This window comes from Macrobrachium nipponense, chromosome 27, assembly GCF_015104395.2.
Source record: "Macrobrachium nipponense isolate FS-2020 chromosome 27, ASM1510439v2, whole genome shotgun sequence".
NCBI classification, from domain to species: Eukaryota; Metazoa; Arthropoda; class Malacostraca; order Decapoda; family Palaemonidae; genus Macrobrachium; species Macrobrachium nipponense.
In genome coordinates this window covers 17367460-17389445 of record NC_087216.1, presented here as the reverse complement: position 1 = coordinate 17389445, position 21986 = coordinate 17367460, and the positions used below count along the sequence as shown (strand labels likewise).

The 21986-nt window shown below is 38.1% G+C and overlaps 1 protein-coding gene across 1 annotated transcript; it reads left to right on the top strand.

Moving 5' to 3' along the window:
• The first annotated feature begins 2012 nt into the window (after nucleotides 1-2012).
• LOC135200551 (serum amyloid A-5 protein-like) lies at nucleotides 2013-5311 on the top strand. The gene is made up of 4 exons (XM_064229187.1): nucleotides 2013-2112; nucleotides 3169-3315; nucleotides 3694-3804; nucleotides 4985-5311. Exons 2-4 carry the CDS (start codon nucleotides 3170-3172, stop codon nucleotides 5121-5123), a joined length of 396 nt encoding a protein of 131 aa, XP_064085257.1. The 5' UTR covers nucleotides 2013-2112; nucleotide 3169; the 3' UTR covers nucleotides 5124-5311.
• The last annotated feature ends 16675 nt before the right edge of the window (nucleotides 5312-21986 follow it).

Below are 21986 nucleotides of genomic sequence, written 5' to 3'. Positions count from 1 at the left end.
GATTTCATCGTAAATCAACCTTTACCATTAAGACATTGAAGCGAAATATGTGAGACTGCATTAAGCTTCGGAATCAAACTATGCCTAACAAAACAAAAGACTGGAGAACGTAAGTCAGTTACACTTACTTGCTCTGAAGAACGACAACTGGTTTCTGTGCATGAACTCTGGTTTGCAGTGTCCTTAAATAGGACTGTGAGCTGACCTCTGGTGACGTCTGGTGGTAAATTTACAAACTAAATTCCCCTCTCCCTCATCCCACTAACCTCCTAAAAACCTGCTCTTGATCAATATAATTGTAACGTTGATCGACACATCTCAGAAACTGGAGGAGCTCTCTGGGATTTCCTTTCTTGCAATGAAATCATATTTTTAGGATATTTAGCAACTTGCTTTTTCCATTGATTCACTTAAATGAGATTTAGCAACGTTATTTTTCCATTGATTCACTTAAATGAGGTTCCTATTGTAACTGAAGTGAAGAAACGGGTGGGTGGGGTGGCGGAAGAAAAAAGGTCTCTCGCTGTATCCTTCTCTCGGGTGGAAACGTCCTTTGGACCCGGTTAACAAAATGAAACGTATGAAAACAAACTCGAGGAGAGTCGTGTCCCCCGGGATTTCAGTGAGCATAAACTTCTGGTAATAATTCAGAATTTCTCTTTGCCGGTTGAAGGGTTGAAGGTCTGTTGACGTGCAATAGGCCTAGAATAAATACGACGTAGGGTTCCCGATGGTTGGCAGTTTATCAGCTTTGGTTCCTTCCAGTAAACACCCCGTAGGAAGGTAGTGCCGTCAGTGGACTTAATGTGGTGCACTGTAGGTATTACTTAATGTTCTTTGCAGTGTCCCTTTGGCCCCTAGCTGCAACCCCTTTCGTTTCTTTACTGAATATTCATATTCTCTCTCGTCCATCTTGCTATCCACCCTCTCCTAACAATTGTTCCATAGCGCAACTGCAAGGTTTTCCTCCTGTTGCACCTTTCACGCCTTTCTAAAGTCCCCCATACACTGAACGATTGTCTGAACGACTATCTGTATCGTTCGCAAAAACACTGTGTATGGTCTCGCCTGAATGCAAAAGTGGGCGGAGCTTCGTGTCTGAACGACCTCAGCGGGAATCTGTCACGACCAGGTTGCTGGCTTGCGACTTAAGTGTGTCATACACAGATCGTTCAGTGTATGGGGCCCTTAACTCAGCGGCGCTTGAAGGAAAATTTAGTCAACGGAAAACAGAAGCAATAATTAAATCTGCAATGTCTGTTAATCATGAGCTGATAGTCAGTGTAGGTCTAGACCGTGGTGTACGTATACCATCCGGTATGTATGTTTTGATGGCAAGACAAATTATTTTTTTCTCTCAAACTTCTGGCAACTTTTGAGATGGAGATTCGCGGAATAGATTTCCCCCGTATGTTTCCTGGAGGCTGATAAACCGCCAATCATCTGGAAACGCTACGTAGTATTTTATTCTAGGCCTATTGAACGTCAACAGACCTTCAACAGACAGATGCAAACCCTAATAACCAAGAGTTTAAGTCTGTTTAAATTATGACAGCCATAATGTTTTTTGGGCTTATTGTCTTACGTCTTATTTTGTTAACCGAATTTCCACACGAACGTAGGAAAAGGTGAGAAACTTTTTTTTTTCTTCCGCTACTCCACCCACCCCCTTTCTCCACTGTTCGATTACGATGCTGGAAACGTCATTCGACCGGGGAATGATGACAAATTCTGTAAAAATGCGATTAAAGTGCAGTCAAGGAAATCCCAGAGACCTCTCGCAGTTTCGGAGACGAGTAGATCAATGTAGTACGAATGTACGATGCTCAAAAACCACTTTTAACAGTATATTCCGTAGAAAGGGAATCTCCCATTGCATTTTTAATGCCTGAGATGTTGACTTAATTATTCCGATAACGTAAAAACGAATCCACCGTGAAGTGTCGCGGGATTGAAGTTGGGGGGAGGCTGGAGGGAGCATGGGGTGAGGAGAGGCGGGGAGGAAAGAGAGTACAGTACTAGGCCTAAGACCAGAAACCAGAGAACTGCATTATTTAAGGCCGCTGCAAAAGCTGCAAATTATCAGAAACCAGTTTGCAGTCCTCCGAGCAAGTACGTAATATCCACAAAAAAGTTCTCTTGATCAGTTAAAACGTAAAGTCGAGTCTGAATCAACTTGAATGGTCTAGTTTACATCAGTCGTAGCTGATTTGCTTTAACTTTTCTTGTTTCAATTGCCGGAGAATACGCGACAAACTTGTAGAATGCTTTGAAAAATCGCTTTTTTCATGTGTTTGCACTTCACCCCTTTTCGAATTTAGGCTCGAATTTTACTGAACATCGTAAATTATACGAAAAAACATCGCCTGGAGTAGCGTTTATTTCTATCATCGTTTTGTACGTTGAGCAGACCATCTCTTTGGACCCTGCTAAGGTCGAGAAACTGTTCGCAGACTTTAATAATACACGAAGAAAGGAATCAGCATGTCCGAAACATGTTTTAACCAAACATAAACAGCAAAAACTCAATAATCATATGGAAGTGCATAACTTGTTGGACAAAAGTTTATTCCAAATCTACATAAGCCTACCCTGTGAGTCTAGGTTTCATTCATCGCTTACACTATAGTAGATTCACATCAGCCGTGCATTTGATATCTAAGTCAGTCCCTTACGACGCTCCTGATTGGCTGTCGAGAAGCCAATCACAGGACTGGAAACTCTCAGTTTCTCTCGAGAGAGATGGAACATACATCCTACATATGTGAACTCTCGAAAGAGACTAAGAGTTTCCAGCCCTGTGATTGGCTTATGAACAGCCAATCCGGAGTGCTGTAAGGGACTGGCCTAGACATCAAATGCCCGGCTGATGTGAATCTACTATAGTCTCATTTTTTTAAACATCTCTTGACAGCTGTAAATGTGTAGGGAGACTACAGCTGGTTCACTTAAGGTAGATTCTTGGGTGAGCCTTAAGCCTATGAGACGTTTGTTTGGCGGCCGCTGATTGGCTGGGAGCTGCCTACCTCCCGGTACTAGCCAATCAGTGGCCACCAAACAAATATCTCATAAGCTTAGGACTCATCCAAGAATCTACCGTAAGTGAACCAGCTATAGTTAAGAAAAACTACATTTAAAAAACCTATATGTCACCCGCACCCCGTGCAGGATGAAGCTGCTGTGTGCTGTGGTCGTTCTAGCAGCCGTTGCTGCCAACGCTGAAGGACTCCCAGACTTCTGGGACACCATCACCAGCCCTTTTACCTTCGTCAAGGAAGCGTTCCAAGGGGCTGGAGATATGGTCGGCGCCTACACGTAAGTGTTCTGGCTTTGCTGTTGTTTTTTGTAGCATCGGTACACTGTATTTCATTTGTCTCACTTTATTTGGTTCTACATGTTAATTTAGTCTGTTTTTCTGTAGCAACGAAGATGGTTCCAGTCAAAGGAAACCAATTTATAGAAAAAACCAAGTGATTTGGCCTTCTCTTTCCTTTCCTGTGTCAACCGCCATAATTTCATATCTTTATACAGGGCGTCCATAAAGTCCCAGTACCATTCTCAGCTATAAATACTTGTAATGGTACTGGGACTTTATGGACACCCTGTATATGTCCCTCATAAAGATTACGAATGAAAAACAATTATAAACTTACACTTAAGTTAATCTTATTATATTATCCCAATTCCGAACAGCGACATGAGAGAAGCCAACTGGAAGAACTCGGACAAGTACTTCCATGCAAGAGGGAACTACGATGCTGCCCAGAGGGGACCCGGAGGTACCTGGGCAGCTGAAGTTATCAGGTTGGTGAATTTCGGCTCAAATCTTGAAAAATGCTCAGCTCTCTCTTTCTCTCTCTCTCAAAATTCTTGCTGGAAACTGCACAGGTAAGATCTTAAGGATCCAATCCATTTAATTAAAAAGTATAGGTGAAAGTATATAATTATAGATATTTAAATGTAAATGTGCTCATATATATACAGTTTCTATTCGTATTTACCCTCTCAAGATGGAAAGACAGTTATGCATCAATCTATACATATATATGCATATATACACAAAGCATTCCCATGCATAAATACATATCCTTGTGTAAGCAATCACCATTACTGATAATCTGTCCGGAGTGTCTGACTACCTATACCTAATGAATTGCAACTCAAACTGCTTTTATTCATTTTCAAAATACCACTTCTTCATCTCTTCTTCTTTTCTAAGAAGCATTTAGAGTACCTAGATTTAATTTTCCCCTTTCTTAACTGTGAGGGTAAAGACTGGCTCTGATTCTTCACTGTTCGAACACCTGCTGGGTCTAATTCCTTGTCTAGAATTCTTAAGGTCGCTGATAGATAACAGAGTTGGGCACAATGCTAACTATACTCTGTTTATTTCCATCTGTCCATCCGCCTGTGGTGTTTGCGCATGGTAACACTGCGTCCCGGGCTTTAAATGATATCCTATTTCGAATATTAACGGTGTAATTCGCATACAGTAAATTATTTAAACACTTTTCAGTTGCAAATGTACACCCAGATATCCTTTTATTTACCTAAATCTTACACATAGCGTAACTATTTAAAGACCGGGACGCAGTGTTACCATGCGAAAACACCACAGGTGGATGGACAGATGGAAATAAACAGAGTATAGTTTCTCTAAAGAAATACTTCCACTAGAGTATAACATTCTTTGAATTTACCAGAATTTAACGTTCCTGCCACAATGCTTACATCTCCAGTGTCTTCATGACCTCTGCTTTCAGCCAACTTGGAAAAATATCTCTCAATCTTGTTCTACAAGAAAACCTAATTACTTTTGTTCTAGATATCTTTAACTGCTTAGACTTAGACCCGTTCAAGATAACTAGAAAAAAAATCAAAGAAGTTAGGTTTGAATCAAGGGGCAAAATGTTTAAAATCTAATCCCAGAATGCAAATGAAGGATCTAAGCAATGTATTAAAGAGGATATATATTCTACTGCAGCAATGCAAGGGAGACAGTAGACCAATGGCGCGGAGGAAACCCAGCGGACAGCGCTGCTGATCAAGAGGCCAACAACTGGGGACGAAGTGGCGGAGATCCTAATGTGTACCGTCCTGAGGGACTTCCTTCACAGTACTGAAGGAGTGGCTTTGGGAGTCCTTGAAGAACTGTTTGTAAAGAACAGTTTAACTGACTGATGGCATTCACTGATTTTCTCCAAATCACAAGATTACAATCATGCAGTAGAAAGTGGTACTATAGATTTTCTGTTACTTTTCAAGTGGATTTTGCTGTTACCATTAGCCTATACTGACTAATGTTTGCATAATAAATATGATTAGGTAAATCATTAAAACTTTTATTTTCCAAAGAAATAAAATGATAAAAAACTTACAAGATCCTGATCTTGACGACTTGAGCTCTAAACATATATATAACAATATATATTGATTATATATATATATATATATATATATATATATATATATATATATATATATATAACAACATTCTAAAAATATATATAAAAAATATTCTAAACATATATATAACAAATATATATAACAATATTCACCGAAGCTTTTACGGTCAGTAATACAAAACGTGATAGATCATTGACCTCTCAGGTAGCGGTGAAGAAATCCTAAGCATTGTACCAGAATCATTTTAAGATAAACTTGACTTGAATTAAGTCAGTGAAAAAAAGAATGATAGTACTGAACTTGCCATACTTCTGAGTCATGAGACTATTGCTTGTGTATGTATACCATCCGTTACGTAACTTTTTTGGATATGGCGTGGTATGAGAACGCCATGTTACTAATATATATATATATATATATATATATATATATATATATATATATATATATATATACATACATATATATACATACATATATATATACATATATATATATATATATATATATATATATATATATATATATAGATATACATATACACACAAGTCCTGTTTCATCTAGGATAGTCTAAGACCAAGGACTATTAGGTAGGTAATCGCCTTGAAAACCATACGATTTGTACCTTATAGACAGTAGCCTCCTGATAATGATTATCATCTGGCGACCGATCACGGATGCATCTATGCCACGACAGGGGCATGTACTGCCTGGCATTCTGACAAACACTGTTTCGTTCGTGATCGGCAAACAAATGTCAGTTCTCCTTGCACAGTAAGTTCCAAAACTGAAGCGACAAACTTCAGAGAATTTCGTTCGAAATTCACTAACTGGCAACTATAAATCGTAGCTGAAAAATATTTTTTTTCTACAGTGAAAGCTCTATCAAGCAAAATAAAGCCAACATATGATGCACAAATATCAAATCTATGATATTTATAAAAATCATAAGAAAAAATTATGGTAATAGTAATTATTTTAAAGTATAGCAATTACTTCAAACTATAGAAACGAAACAATTTGAAATTCTCGTTCAACACAGGATTACCAACATTACCAATGTATATTTCGAGCAATGTGGAAACAAATATTTAATATTATAGTGTATTATCAATTATTTTAGCGAAGATGCATAAAACCATGCAAGTATCAATAGAATGTGAAGGGAAAATCTCTGCGACATTAAACATAATCAACCATGAATGCACCTATACTCGGTTTTTTTTCATCTGTCCAGCCGCCTGTGGTGTTTGTGTATGGTAACACTGCTTCCGGGGCTTTAGATAGTCACATTCAGCTTACATTCAACAATAATAACAATATCCTATTTCGAATATTAACGGTGTAATTCGCATACAGTATATTATTAAAACATTTTTCAGTTGCAAATGTACACCCAGATATCCTTTTATTTACCTAAAACTTACACATAGCGTAACTATTTAAAGCCCGGGACGCAGTGTTACCATACAAAAACACCACAGGCGGCTGGACAGATGAAAAAAAACAGAGTATAGATTCAATGGAGAAGTTGGGGGTGGTTGGTAGCTCTGATTCTAGCTTCTAGGACCGAGCATAAAACACCATCTTCGAGAATGGTTGCCGTTTTGAGGAATTTCGTCTATTAGTGTGGCTTTCTGGTGACATCTGGCAACCCTCCGTGGCTTTTCCGACCACAGGCCACGGCACTGAAGAAAAAAAATTATTCACTTTGCCTTTTTTATGTTTTGTAATGAAAATATAGCTGTAAAACATATCATGCTTATTTATACAAATGAATTTTATTGAAATCCTTTATTTTTCTTCGTCAAAATACTTTATATTAAGCTAGTGACGTGTAGTTTTCTAACATCACGGAAAATAATTCTACATCGGAAAATACGCATTCTAACCATTAAATCATAAATAAAGTAAAAAAATCAGATGAACTGCATATGGTAACACTGCTGAAAGCCAATGTTGTGAAGAAAAAACGGCATCACTGCCTCTAACCTCTGCTGCTACCTTCAGGATAGGCCTAGTTCCGGGCATTGCAAGGCTTACAATGCAGGGCCACTGTCTGTTATTTAGGCAAAGATAGAACCTTCAGGACCGACACCAGGGAAACAGACTCGCTATATAAAAAATAAGAAAGTCGGTCGCAAGCAACCAGAACACCCGTAAAATCACCATCTGGTTAAGTAGGGAGACGACAGACCCCAACCACCCCTTCCCCCCTCTACCCCTACCTCTACCCACAATACTAACTCCACCTTTTTCACTTGAACCCATTACCTCAAATCTTCGAATCAAATTCCAACCGTGAAATTTAAGACTGAATTTGCGTAAGTGGGCGTATCATAAGGGAGTGATATCACCCAAATTCATATTTCCACTGACAACCAGTAATCAGTTCGATCCAGTCAAGTATATTGCGTACAGAAATTTATGAGTTTTGTGGGGATATATATATGTTATATATATATATATATATATATATATATATATATATATATATATATAAAGAAGCACCCGAGCACGTATAGGCCTAGTGCTCGATTCTTAAAACAGACCTCTGGTTATTCCTGATAGATCAAAACGTCCTGAGAGAGAGAGAGAGAGAGAGAGAGAGAGAGAGAGAGAGAGAGAGAGAGCATAACAGGGGATACTCGAATTAAAATAATGCTCGCTAAGCATATTCACACTCCGGATCGTATGACAAGAATAGTCTCACTTATGCACTGAAAAAAAAAAAGGTGGAAACCTACGAAAATACTTGTTTGGTGCGACCCTGAACGCAATTCCGCATGCACAAATTTGCACAATCGAGAAATTCCATGAAATTATTAACTAACAAGCTGGAAAATATATTTCCTTGATTCTTGAAATAGGCCTAACCATGTAACCAACGCTAAACGCGCACATAACTTGGATTTCGTTTTTTTTTTTTTTTTTTACACCCACTTATCTTATTTATATTTCATTTAATCAGATGCTAAACTTCTCTGTGCTTTATCAAAAGAAATCATAATAACTTTCGATATAACGCTATAAAAGTAGAAAGTTAATTTACAAATATTAGGCCAGTGCTTATGCACACGGTTCCTGCTGCCACTCTATGGTGAACACTTCATATCACACTTTGGAAGCCGCAGATGTTTCTTTGGGGAAATTCTTTTTTTTCTATTAATAAACAATTACTGAACTAACATAGATCATTCACTGGGGGAATACTTTGTGCGCTTATACAGTTAATCACTGATACGTATTATCAGATAAATAGGATGACAATAATTGGAATAAAATATAATAACTGGCTATCTCATGAATTTCTATAGAAGTACGATCAATTCTGAGATTTGTCGCTTCACTTCTAGAACTTACTGTACATCTCTATAACCTGGACGTTGAGGGAATAAATGTGCGAAAATACCGAGAACTCTGAGAGATGATGAATGCTTTCATAAAGAGACAAAAGACCACGAATTTGTGATGGACACTGCCGGGTGATATTAAATCAGAAAAATTTAAAAATTATTACAAAAGGAAGAATGAAAATGTTAAACATTTCTTTTTCTAATTAGCACTGATGATGGCCACTGTCTCTTAACTTGCGCATTGCAACACTGCAAGTGAAGAGTCGTGAAGGAAAAAACAAGAAATATGTATATAGATTTTGTAGGATATAAATAATGGTAAGGAAGGCCAAGCGCTGGGACTTATGAAGTCATTCAGTGCTGACAGGGAAATTGAAAATGGAAAGGTTTGAAAAATGCAACAGGAGGAAAGCCTCGCAGCCGCACGACGAAATAATTGTTAGGAGGTGGATAGCAAGACAGAAGAAAGAGAATTTGAATTGAGCTACAGTAAAAGGAATTTAAGGGGTTGAAGCTGGGGACCGAATGGATGCTACAAAGAACCTTACGTAGTGCCTACAGCGTACACCCTGAGGTAAACTACCACTCCTTCCGCCCCCCATCCCCCCCCCCCCCAAAAAATCCCCCCCCCCCCAAAAATAAAGAAAAAATTAAAATATGACTGTAGTCATTTAAAAGGAATGATTATCAAAATACGATTACTGAAATCCCTGGATATGTTAGTCTGTATGATCGAAAATCGGATTGAAATTCGAGAAAATCTTGACACAAAACAGAGGAATGATGAATTCTACAGTATCGGACTTTCTGACAAGCACTTTTGTTAGTTTCTGAAGCACCACTGTAACCAAATGCAGCTAATATCAGACTCTAAAGGTCTGATGCAACTTTCAATTCCTAATTTTTGCTCCTTTTGGTTAGTTTTGGGGCCATCATAATGTTCTGTAACTTATATAGGAAAAAACTTGATTTATAAGACGAGGTTGCTAGGTTACACCAACGTTCATACTCTACTGATGGCTAGGAAAAAGTGCCTAGCATTAGTCAGCTTATTCTAATACTCGATTCATCTGACGAAAATCTAATTTTGTCATCCATGAAGCCTCTTCTCATTCTGGTACCTTTTGTGCGGAAGCTAAAATCCTCCAAGGGTCCTTAATGTCTCCATAAAACTGCTGGAAGTGGTGGTTTCCTTCTTCCAAACAATGGTGGTCAGTAGGAATGGCATATGAAGTTTAGGCCAAAGAACAAACACTGGGACCTATGAGGTCATTCAGCGATGGAAAGGGAGTTCAGAGTGAAAATGTTTGAAAGGTGTAACATGAGGAAAACTTCGTTGTTGCATTATGAAACAATTGTTAGCAGAGGGTAGAAAGTGAGATGGAAGAAAGATAATATGAACGGAAGTACAGTAAAAGAAATGAAAGGGGATGCAGCTAGGGGACAAAAGGACGTTGCAAAGAGCCTTACGAGTTACACCCCGCTACGGGGGTGTAACTCGTTTTGTCCATCATCAACAATCTGTTGAGACGCCAGGGTGCCACAAGTAGTCTCAGATTAATTTTTTTTTTTTTTTTTACCTTTCCCTTTACAATAGAATACGGAAACATCCTCCCGGCAGTATTTTGAATGTTGATAATCTCAAGTTTTCATAAGGCTTCAATAATATTTTAAAAGATTTGTAATGCTACTTTACAAAGACTGCAGCAATACTTCAAAGCAACGCCCCATCGCCTTAAATTTTTCTTTTCAGTTCTCCATCCATATATCTATCGGTATATTTATTGGTTATTTCCCATTTACTTTGGTTGTCTTTTTTTATACACCACTTGGAATTATTTTCCGCGCAGTCGTGAATACTATGAAAAAAAAGCACAGTAAAGAGCAGTAAATAACAAACAAATAGCAAAACCAAATTACATATAATGTAAAAAACAACCGAGTCTCTAGTAACACTGCCAGTTCAAATTTTAGAACGATAAATTCCAATGATTTTCATGACAAACAATGCAATCAACGCGGGTTTGTAGTAATATAGCGTGTAACAGCGGGATAGTTTTCTCAAGGTATATATGATTATAACAAACACCTGTATCAAAAGAAAAAAAAGTCAACGTGCAATAGCCAATGGGATGGTCAAACCAAGGAGGCCCTTACCTATCCCTGTCCCATCACCCACCACACACACAAATAGGGAGGAGGAGGAGGAGGAGGAGGAGGAGGAGTGTGGATTAAAATACCAAAAGCTTGATAAAAACCTACCTCTCAAAAGATTAAATGTAATTATGAGTCAGAGAATACGTAAATGGGAGTAAAACTAATAAAAAAAAGTACAAAAAGGAATAAATAAATGAAAACCCACAAGGAAGTCGGTTGAAACTCAAGGATGACGAATAATAAATCGTCCGACGGCGTCTGGCTTTCCTTGTGGTCACCAGTCCAAGTACTATCCAGACCTGACGTTGTTGAATTTTACTATTCGAACGAACAGTGGTATACATAGTAATCACGTGACTTCAATCAAAATATAGTTCCACACTGGACGGGTGGTTTTCGAGTTCGGCTGCCAATCCGGTGGTCCGAAGTTCGATTCACAGCTCTGCCAAAGCGGAATCAGAGGAATTTATTTCTGGTGATAAAAATTCACTTCTCGGATCCCACAATAAATTGTAGTTCCCGTTGCTAGGTAACCAATTGGTTCCTAGCCACGTAAAAATATTTAATCCTTCGGGCCAGCCCTGGAGAGCTGTTAATCAGCTCAGTGGTCTGGTTAAACTAAGATATACTGAACTTTTTTAACTTCAATCAGCTTCCACCCAGCTACCCTTTCTTCTTCTGACTCCTACTCCTCTTCCTCCTCCTCCTCCTCCTATTTCTCCTCCACCTCTTCCTTCTCCTCCTCCTTCTCCTCCCATTTCTCTTCCATCTCTTCCTATTTCCAAAAAAGCCTCATCCTCTTTCGATTTTGCCTTTCTCGGTAATTTTGGAAGTCTGTTTTTCCTTTAAGAATTCTTCGAACATCTGCTTTAATTTTGATCCATATGCCCATGCCCTCGCTCTCAGATCATACGTAGTTGCATCCCGTCTCATGTCTGTTTTTGCTCAATGCCCACCGTCATCCCACCCCCCAACCGCCGCCCACGCGATTTTTTTTTTTTTATTGGTGCTCATGCCCAATTTGGGAGCTTTCTCTCTGCCGCTGCAATGTTCGCCAATTCCCCCTGAAACGCGTGTTCTCCGATCCAACCCCAAATTCCAGTCTCTTATTCCTGCCATTCCTGAAGTAATGTTACCCTTGGCCCCACAGGTGACAAACCAACCAACCAGAAGCTGATAAAAAATATATATATTAAAAAGAGGTCTTGGCACAGCGAATTGAAATGTCAAGATTTGGTTTGGTACAGCGACATACTAAGCTTTTATTTAATAAATAAATAAATCATAATTTCAAGCTTGGGTTTAATTACCTGACATATTAAACCGAAATATAAGCTTGGGTTCAGTAAACAACTATCAAGACCGGTTTTAATTAGCAGAAGTATCAAGCTGAAGTTCTGTAAAGTGATATTTCATGCTTGGGTTAAGTGTACCAATATATCCTGTCCGGGTTTAGTAAAACAAAATACCAAATTGAAACCGTTAGGTTTAAGTAGAGATATCAACCTACGGTTCAGTCAACTCAAGCTAAGATTCAGTCAACCGGAATTAAGCTTGGGATTAGTAAAGCGAAACATGCTGAGGCTCAGTAAACTGAAATTACAAGCCTGGGTTCAGTAAACTTGTATCTACATTTACACTTGAAGTTAATAAACCGAAATGTCGAACTTTGTTCTGCAAACAAATATCATGACTGGGATGAACGATTGGGTTTATAAAATCAATCTAATGCGATGAGGTTTAGAAACTCAGCTCAGTAAGTCAAGCTTTTAAGTTTGGAACATAAAAAAATAAAGTTTACATTTTTCAAAGGGAAACAAAATAGCAGGTCAATTAAATCTAAATCATGAGCTGAGTTTTATTAAACCGGATTGCCAACTGTGGACTCAACGTAACCAAAATAATAAGTAAAAAGACTGGTTTCATCAAAATACAAACCATGAATTTCTTCAAGAGAAATATCAAGCATGGTTTTATTGCAACCAAACCGCCAAAATTTATGTTTTAATGCTACACAGGCCATCTCTCTCTCTCTCTCTCTCTCTCTCTCTCTCTCTCTCTCTCTCTCTCTCTCTCTCTCTCTCTCTCTCTCTCTCTTAGCATTGCCTTGGTTTTAAAAAGTAAAACTTCAAGCTATAGTTCAATGAATTTACGCATTAGGCTGTTTTAAATACCCAATATAGAAAACCTTAGTTTATAAATAAACAAAAACTAAATAACAAACGTGAATTCCACAGTTAAATGCATTTTGGTAACCTACGATATTTCAAAAAAAAAAAAAAAAAGAAGCTCAACACTTCAATTCCATACAGTAAAGTATTAAACATGAATTTATTAAATTGAAATAGCAAAACCGACTTTTCATAACTCTAATAATAATAATAATAATAATAATAATAATAATAATAATAATAATAATAATAATAATAATATGGAAAAACTATACATTACTCATAACACTTTAATAAAATAAAAACTACTGAGGACAAAGGGCTGCAATTTGGTATGTTTGATGACTGGAGGGTGGATGAATCAACATGCAAATTTGCAGCCCTCTAGCCTCAATAATTTCTAAGATCTGAGGGCGGAGAGAAAAAATGCGGGATGGACAGACAAATACCCATCTCAATAGTATTCTTTTACAGAAAAACTACAACCTCTGGCATGAGAAAAAGAGTATAAGGAATGATATACAATGAGTAGAATTGCACTCATCGCAGCCAGTATATCCAAATACAGAAGCATGATGTTCAGCATAGCCTCATTATTATGTAAGAACAACAAATATATATATATATATATATATATATATATATATATATATATATATATATATATATATATATATATATATGTAAGACATAGGGTTTTGATTAATAATATATTGTTCGTGCATTCTCTGTAACCTGTGGAATGTGGAGGACAGTGCAGAGATAACGACCTGAGAGTAGCTGATGAATGAGTTTCTAGGGGATGGCGTGAGATACAAATGCTTAGTTCAGGAAGTCAATGTACGACAGTTTATGAACTCTTCTCAAAGTGCATTTGTGAAACTAGATGCAGCTAGAACCGCGAGGCGCTAGCGAACTGTGTGTTCGTATGTGCGTGTGCGCTCTTCTGTTTAAATAGGTTCATACCCAAACCTATGGGAGGGATTTTGACAGAAGGGCTTTCGAGTCATAGGCAAAGATGCCGTGGCATTCGCCGGGGGAGTTTTTTGTGACATAGTGTTTAGTGTCCGGTTGGGAATGGGTAAGTGTTACCTTTACTTTAGCCAAAGGGGTGGCTTGTTTGATATCTTGTAAGATGTTCCATTTTATTAACTTTGTCTTTAAACTTGTGTGTGTACTTACCGGGATGTGTTCTGTATCTTTGGCAGACGGTTCTGGATTTCGGGGGGACAAAAGAGTTCCCAGGGAGAGGTGTGGACTTTTGGGGTGACTTGACAATGAGTAGTTTTAAGTTAGTCTGTAAGACTGGATTACTTAGTTAATTGATTTATTCTTGTAAATAAACGTTATGTTATGATGCAACTCTCTCATTTTCATTACCTGTTAGAATGGAGAGAGAGAGGTGGAGAGAGAGAGAGAGAGAGATGGGGTGATTGCCGGGAGAGAGAGAGAGAGCCTGTGTATGAAATGGGTGTGGGGGTCTGCCTTCCGTTTCGTGTCCACGCTTACCTTATGAATGACTGGAGGGATAATCCCCCCATGATTATAGTGGTGGCAGACGGTTAAAGAGGGGATATGAAAGTTTTCTTGCTTTTCTATGCCTAGGAACGCCAATGTAGAGATGGTTGGCCAGTTAGAAAAAGTGGTAGAGAAAATGTCCGTCCGTGGGATGGGGGGATGAGGAAAGATTTTCTATTAGGGTCATCAAATTTGCCCGTACCGAGATTCTTCAGGGTGGGAGTCGTGAGACAAGCAACTCAGTCTAGTTCATGAGTGTGTTGCTAGGGGTCATCTCACTGGTCGCGTTTGTATTGTGCCGACGAGATTTACGCGTTTTTACGAAGAATTTCGAGTTCTTTTTTCCCATTATGGAGTGGTGAGTGTTAAACTATTGTTTTGAAGGAGTGGGTTTTTGTTTAAATATTTCAGGGTTATGGGATTGGTTCAAGAGGTCAATAATTTTTCTTGTCTTTGCCCCATAGTGACGTGTTTTCTTTATTGGCACGTGTTTGTAATAGACGTATGCATTCGTCTTTGTTTAAAACATAGGAGTGTATTTTTCTATGCATGGGAACTGTGCTTAGATAAGCATATTTGGCTTAGTGACACAGAGCGGCCACAATTTTACGGGCTCAGCATATTGCAAGGGGAGTATGGCCTGCCTCGGGGGATAGTAGCATGGAAGGTACCACTAGCCTCACTCGAGAGATGGTGCAGGGATGGGGGATACTACTGGTATGCCTCGGGCTGTTCTGCCGCTCGACTGAGGGGTTGTTCTCACGGGGGGGGGAGAATTTTTTTTTCTCAGTGTGGGTGAACTCCCCTTTTTCCTTTTTTTTTTCTTTGTGTTGGGGATGGGTCTGGCCTTGGCATTGAATGCTGATATCAGCTGATTGATTAGTTGATGAAGTGAAATGCCCGTAGAGTCTTTTTTTTTAGAAAAGATTTTTTTTTTTTCTTTCAAAAGTCTCACCCCCTTGGGGAAAAAAATTTGGAAAGAAAGGAAAAAGGAAATGAAAAGAGATTTTTCTTTTCCGAAAATGAGGGGAAAAGTAGTTAACATGCACGGGATGTGTTATATGTTTACTTGTGCCTTGAAAGACACAAATATAAGGGGGATACACAGATTATTTTTTTTTTATTGTGTTGGAGAAATTACTTTGAAATGCCGATGATTGGTGTTGTATCTGTGTTGTGTGGCAATGGTGTTATGTCATGGTGTTGCATGCTGGAGAAATTGTATGTCATAGGATTCAGCAAGACTAGTATGCTATTTGAATTTCACCTTTACTTGAAATTTTTGCAAGAGAATTATTGCTATGGAGAGTTATTATTATTATAATTAATTATACTTGAGATGTGTTACGGGGGGTTTGCTTAAGTATAATTATCATTACGGGAGAATTGTTTTGCGAGAGATTTGAGATATTTCATGGGAGATTATTTAATAATTATTACAGATAATTATTCATGGATAATTGTTGTGATGAATTAATGGGAGAAGTCTTGTGTTAATTATTTGTTGAGTTTTTGTAACTTTGGAGAATATTTTCAGTGATTCACGGGGATGAGTTTTGCTGAATCTTGATGAATCTGAGTGAATCTTGGTGAATTGTGTGGAATCTCGCTGAACATTTGCTGAATTTTTTTGCTGAATTTTTGGAGAATGGACAAGCATTAACATTGGTGATGTTTTTTGTACTGATACTGATGATTTTGATGATAGCAATTTTTTTGGTGATTTTGTGATAATGATATTTCTGATACTGATTTTTTATATACTAATACGTGGGTGTTTTAATGCTGTCAAGGGAGGTGAAATCTTTTGTGATTATGGGAAGAACTAACAACACATTATTTTAGTTTTTTTTTCTTTTTTTTATGAGTTCAGCAGATAATTGCTTGACATCTGGTGAGTTACGGGAGATAGTTAATGGTGCCGTTGATTTTTCTTTTCTCTTTTTTTGAAAGTTAGCCATATCTGACACAAGTTTTTTTTTTTACCATGGGTGAATTTGAGTTTATTTTTTCTCTCCAGTTGGTGTGGATATTTTTTTAATGTCTCAGTTCATGACTTAGAGTCATTGTTCGGGAACGTGTTCGTGTTTTAGCTATTTGATGCTATAGAGTAATATATGGGAGATTTTCTTGCATTTTTTGAATGCATACGTAATGGCACTACATTTTTTTCTCTGGATATTTATGTTCCAGAAATTGTGAGTTTTCTTGCACAATACCTTTGTTGTATTTGTGACAACTTTGTGAGAGATAGGAAACTTGGTTAAGTTTTCTAATGGCTATGTCGTAGTGCATATGGGGAAGTCTTTGCTTAGACACTGTGAATTTGGAGTTCTGTTATAATGACTTGTGGCACATTGGTGGTTTTTTCTAGAACTTTCTAGACAGTTTTATATGCCGAGTTTTTGCCCTTTTTTAGCAGTTATGCTAAATGGAGTGAGATTTTATAGTTTTTTACTATAACATTGAGTTATTCTCTGGAGAATTGGAGTTATAATTGAGATATATTTGGAGAGATAATTGGAGGTATATATTATTTTGGAGTTATATTTGAGATATAATATATGGGAGATATATTTTTTTGGCCATTTTTGATATTTGCCAATAGTGGTATGAGCTATGTTTAGTTCAATTATTTTGCAGCCATCTTTGTTGCAAATGGAGACACATATTTGGAGATTGTGGGGCAATATTTGGGAGTGTGTGAGTTAGTTGCCTTGAGTGCACATTTTTTGGAGATATATTTTTTGGAGCCTTGTTTTGTTCCACATGGAGTTATTGGGGAAATAGAGGTAAATATTTTGTATTTGCCGAAATAGAGGTGATTATTCTCTATTCCTGGAGTGGTGTCTTTTTTTTTTACTGACATGTGGCTATTAGAGAAATAAGAGAATAATATAAGGGGGTTGGTTATTAACCAAATGGAGGAAATATTTTTATAACCGGAGTGGTGTTATTATTGATATGATGTCTCATAATGGAGTTGGAATTAATCTTGGGCGGGCTGACCTTTTTTCTTGTGGTTATGGAGTTTTTTTTGAGCAAAGAGAAGATTTCTGTAGTTTTTTTTTTTTTGATTTCGTGTCTATTTAGAGGCGAATGGCATTACTGCATTACGAGTTATTTGGAGATGTGTGTGCATTTTTCATGTTCACAAGTGTGTTATTCTTGGAGAAATATAATTTGGGGAAAAGTCATGTTGAGAGAATAAGTCTTCGAGACAAATTTTTGAACACATTAGTCATATCCTGGAGTTAATTCTGTGAAATGTGTCAGTTAGACCTTTTTTTCTTGAGAATCATGAGTTTCCAAACTTATGTGTCTGACTAGACAATTTTTGCGCTGTTGTTTGAGCATGCGTCCGCAGGCGATTTTTCTGCTGACAGGCGATGTGATGCCGTGCTGAGCGTGTGCTGAGCGTGTGCTGATTCTTTTCCTCTGATGGTGATAGATCAGAATTTTTGCAATATCTGGAAATGTGGCTATAGCATTTCACGAAAGCGCATGTATGAGAGTTTGCTTTCTGGCAAATTCCGTGGCTTTACATGGAGCATTTCTTGGGGAAAATGCGGGAGTTATGCATATTATACATGTATTATGTATTTTGTGATTGGGGAAATCTACTTGTGATTATCCTTTTTTTTATTATGTTTATTCCTTTTCCTATGAGAGATATAATTTGGGGATTGAGCTTAAGTAGCATTTCTTTTTTGGACGGGAGATTTGATTTTACCGGTAGATGTAATTTTTCTGGGGTTGTTACTCAAGTAATGGGAGTTTGACATTAAGTCTCATTGTGATTAATTATTGAGCAGTAAAGGGGTTTTTGCTGTTAAAAGTTGGAGATTTTTGCTGATTTTGTGGGTTGTTTGAATGTCAGAACTTGAGAGAAAATTTTGGGTCTGGGTGTTACGTGATTCTTTTCTTTCTTGGGCTTGTTACGAATTTTTTCTTTTTTTCTTGTGAGCACATTCGAGTTCGAAATGTGAGTGCAGAATTCCGTGGGAAGTTTTGCTGTGATTTCTGTTGGTTGTGTGTTGCTGATGTGTGAGTTTGGAGAATTGAGTTGGAGAACTTGATATTTTTTTTTTTTTTCTTAGAGAGTTGTGATAATGACTTATCATTTTAGTAGTCATATTTAAGGGAGTTAATTGGGAGACGTTCAGTTAGTATTTCTGACCTTTTTGAGATCGTTGTTTGATAGAGGTAGTATGTTTGGGTTAATTTTCTTAGATTGACCAGAGACTTGACTGACATACTAACACACACCCGCCAAAAGTCGTTCCCCGACGCCAGCAAGACGTCCACCAGCCGTGCAGAGAGGTTGCTGCCATGTTGTCCAGGGTGATTACAAGTATTTCCATGATGAGTGATCGAGAGAATTCTACAGCGTGTTTTTTTGGGGATCTACAAGAAGCCGTGAGAGTCTTCTACGATGAGGGAGGCATTCCGTCTTCCTACAGTTGCTATAGCCTGTTGCTGTCTGTTCAGCTACTTGCAGACAAGCGAAGAGGGATATTCAAGAATCCTAATGCAGAAAATATGAGAGAAAATGCGTCTTGTGTTATTGGGAGATAAACGTGATAAGACTTTATTTTATAATGCCAGAGACCTGTGCCAGGAGTTTTACTTAATTTTATTTTAAGCCGGCCAATGTTTTATATTATATAAGCAATTTTGCTAGGCGGGGCTAGCATATAGGTGCGAGGCCGAGCAATCTGTAAGACATAGGGTTTTGATTAATAATATATTGTTCGTGCATTCTCTGTAACCTGTGGAATGTGGAGGACAGTGCAGAGATAACGACCTGAGAGTAGCTGATGAATGAGTTTCTAGGGGATGGCGTGAGATACAAATGCTTAGTTCAGGAAGTCAATGTACGACAGTTTATGAACTCTTCTCAAAGTGCATTTGTGAAACTAGATGCAGCTAGAACCGCGAGGCGCTAGCGAACTGTGTGTTCGTATGTGCGTGTGCGCCTCTTTCTGTTAAATAGGTTCATACCCAAACCTATGGGAGGGATTTTGACAGAGGGCTTCGAGTCATAGGCAAAGATGCCGTGGCATTCGCCGGGGGAGTTTTTTGTGACATAGTGTTTAGTGTCCGGTTGGGAATGGGTAAGTGTTACCTTTACTTTAGCCAAAGGGGTGGCTTGTTTGATATCTTGTAAGATGTTCTGTATCTTTGGCAGACGGTTCTGGATTTCGGGGGGACAAAAGAGTTCCCAGGGAGAGGTGTGGACTTTTGGGGTGACTTGACAATGAGTAGTTTTAAGTTAGTCTGTAAGACTGGATTACTTAGTTAATTGATTTATTCTTGTAAATAAACGTTATGTTATGATGCAACTCTCTCATTTTCATTACCGGTTAGAATGAGAATGGAGAGAGAATGGGGTGGAGAGAGAGAGAGGAGCGATGGGGCGGGTGATTGCCGGGAGAGAGAGAGAGAAGCCTGTGTATGAAATGGGTGTGGGAGTCTGCCTTCGTTTCGTTGTCCACGCTTACCTTATGAATGACTGGAGGGATAATCCCCCCATGATTATATATATATATATATATATATATATATATATATATATATATATAATATATATATATATATACATATATATATATAGATTACTCTAATACAGTAGTACAATATGAAGATAGAAGGCCCATAAACACTATTTATACGTTGCAACAATGCAATCCAGACGCTTCACTGGTAAAATATTTTACCAGTGAAAAGGGGCACAGACGAAAGCGTCTGAAATGTATTGTTTGTGGAACGTGAAATGGTGCTTTATGGGCCTTTTATCACATATATATAAATATATATGAATATATGCTTGTGTGTGTGTATATATATATACGTATATGTATATGGCCATACATGTATACATATATGTACGTGTGTGAGAGAGAGAGAGAGAGAGAGAGAGAGAGAGAGAGAGAGAGAGAGCGGAAGGCCAAAGAATTTTACGCTTCTCTCATTAAAAAAACCTTAACAACAAAATTTTTTTCAATTCTCAATTTTGTATAATTTGTTTTGTTTCATAATTCATCTGTGACTAAAAATGTTAACATTTCCAGCTCTCTTTAGTTACTTTCTCGATTAAGACATTATTTACTGGTTCATTTTTAAAGTCGTCTCCATTTGCATGTTTCTCGAAGCCGTCGCAGTCTTCAGGAGCCTTCAGTTACTCCAAGCCCTTCCGAAGGCTCCGTGTGGAATCTCCCGAAGCAAGAAAATTGCCTCGGAGCCAAAATGAAGATCTGGGGAATTCCTGGAGCTCTAGTGGCATTATCCAATTCGAATATTTGATCAGGTGAAAGAAAGTAACATGGTTTTGGCCTTGGTAAATTTTAACTTTGTTGTGAAAAACCTATTGGCTCTGATCCCAACCGGATCAGTGGTACCTTTCCATAAATGGAAATTGGATCCGAAACCTCGGATTATTTATAGTAAACAAGTAGTAGCTCTTGTTCTGGGAGCACTTTTTGGCCGAGCACATCAGTGCATTGAAGACCAGAAGGCGCTCAGATGGCAGATTGGTCAAGATACTACTGTGCAGAAAAACGACGACGACCTTTACTACGCAACGGAAATGATCTCGCTTTTGAAAGAAGATTGGAAGGATGTAACGTCGGAGAACTTTCTCCTCCTAGATGAACTCGAAGATATGAATTTCAACGAGGCTGCTCTGATGAGAAAGAATCAAGATTTACTTGACGAGTTCAAGGATGAAAAGCATAACGCTGAAGAGGAAAATAAACTCCTGAATAAGAAAATAGAAGAGTTGGAAGACGCATTTTTCCAGAAGGCCAAGGATGTTGAAATATAAAATAAACGAACAACTAGCACGGAAGGAGAAAAAAGAATGTGAGAACCATCGAGAAAAACTGGAAGAAACTCCAGAACCAAAGCTGGACAATGACTTCTACTGTGGGTACCTTGAAGAGAAGGTCAAGGCCCATGAGGCTGAAAAAAAGAAGCTATTCCAGGCGACGGCACAACTCGAGGAGAGATTGCAAGCCTCACAGAGAGAAGTATCATCTGTTCTCGCACGAAAGGATCTAGGCGATCAGAAGAAAGTACATATCCAGGAAACCACAGTTCAGTCGCTTCCACAGGAGAATGAAAAAATTAATGAGGAATTAAAGGAACGAGAACCACCAGTTACCGTGATATACAATTCTATGGCAAATGAAAAGAATAAGAATGATGCTCTGATTGAAGAAAACAAGGTCAAAGGAAACATGTTCTATAAGCTAGGACGACTGGAAGAAGCAAGTGAATGTTTCCTCAGAGTCTTGGATATGGACGACGATCAAGGTGGACTGCAGGGCGAAGACTGGGATTATGTCTCTTATTGCTTGGCAGACACAGCCAAGCT

Coding starts and splice junctions, on each gene's coding strand:
- LOC135200551 (XM_064229187.1), top strand. CDS start 3,170: ATGAAGCTGCTGTGTGCTGTGGTCGTTCTAGCAGCCGTTGCTGCCAAC. Junction 3,316..3,693: donor GATATGGTCGGCGCCTACAC/GTAAGTGTTCTG, acceptor AATTCCGAACAG/CGACATGAGAGAAGCCAACT. Junction 3,805..4,984: donor TGGGCAGCTGAAGTTATCAG/GTTGGTGAATTT, acceptor ATTCTACTGCAG/CAATGCAAGGGAGACAGTAG.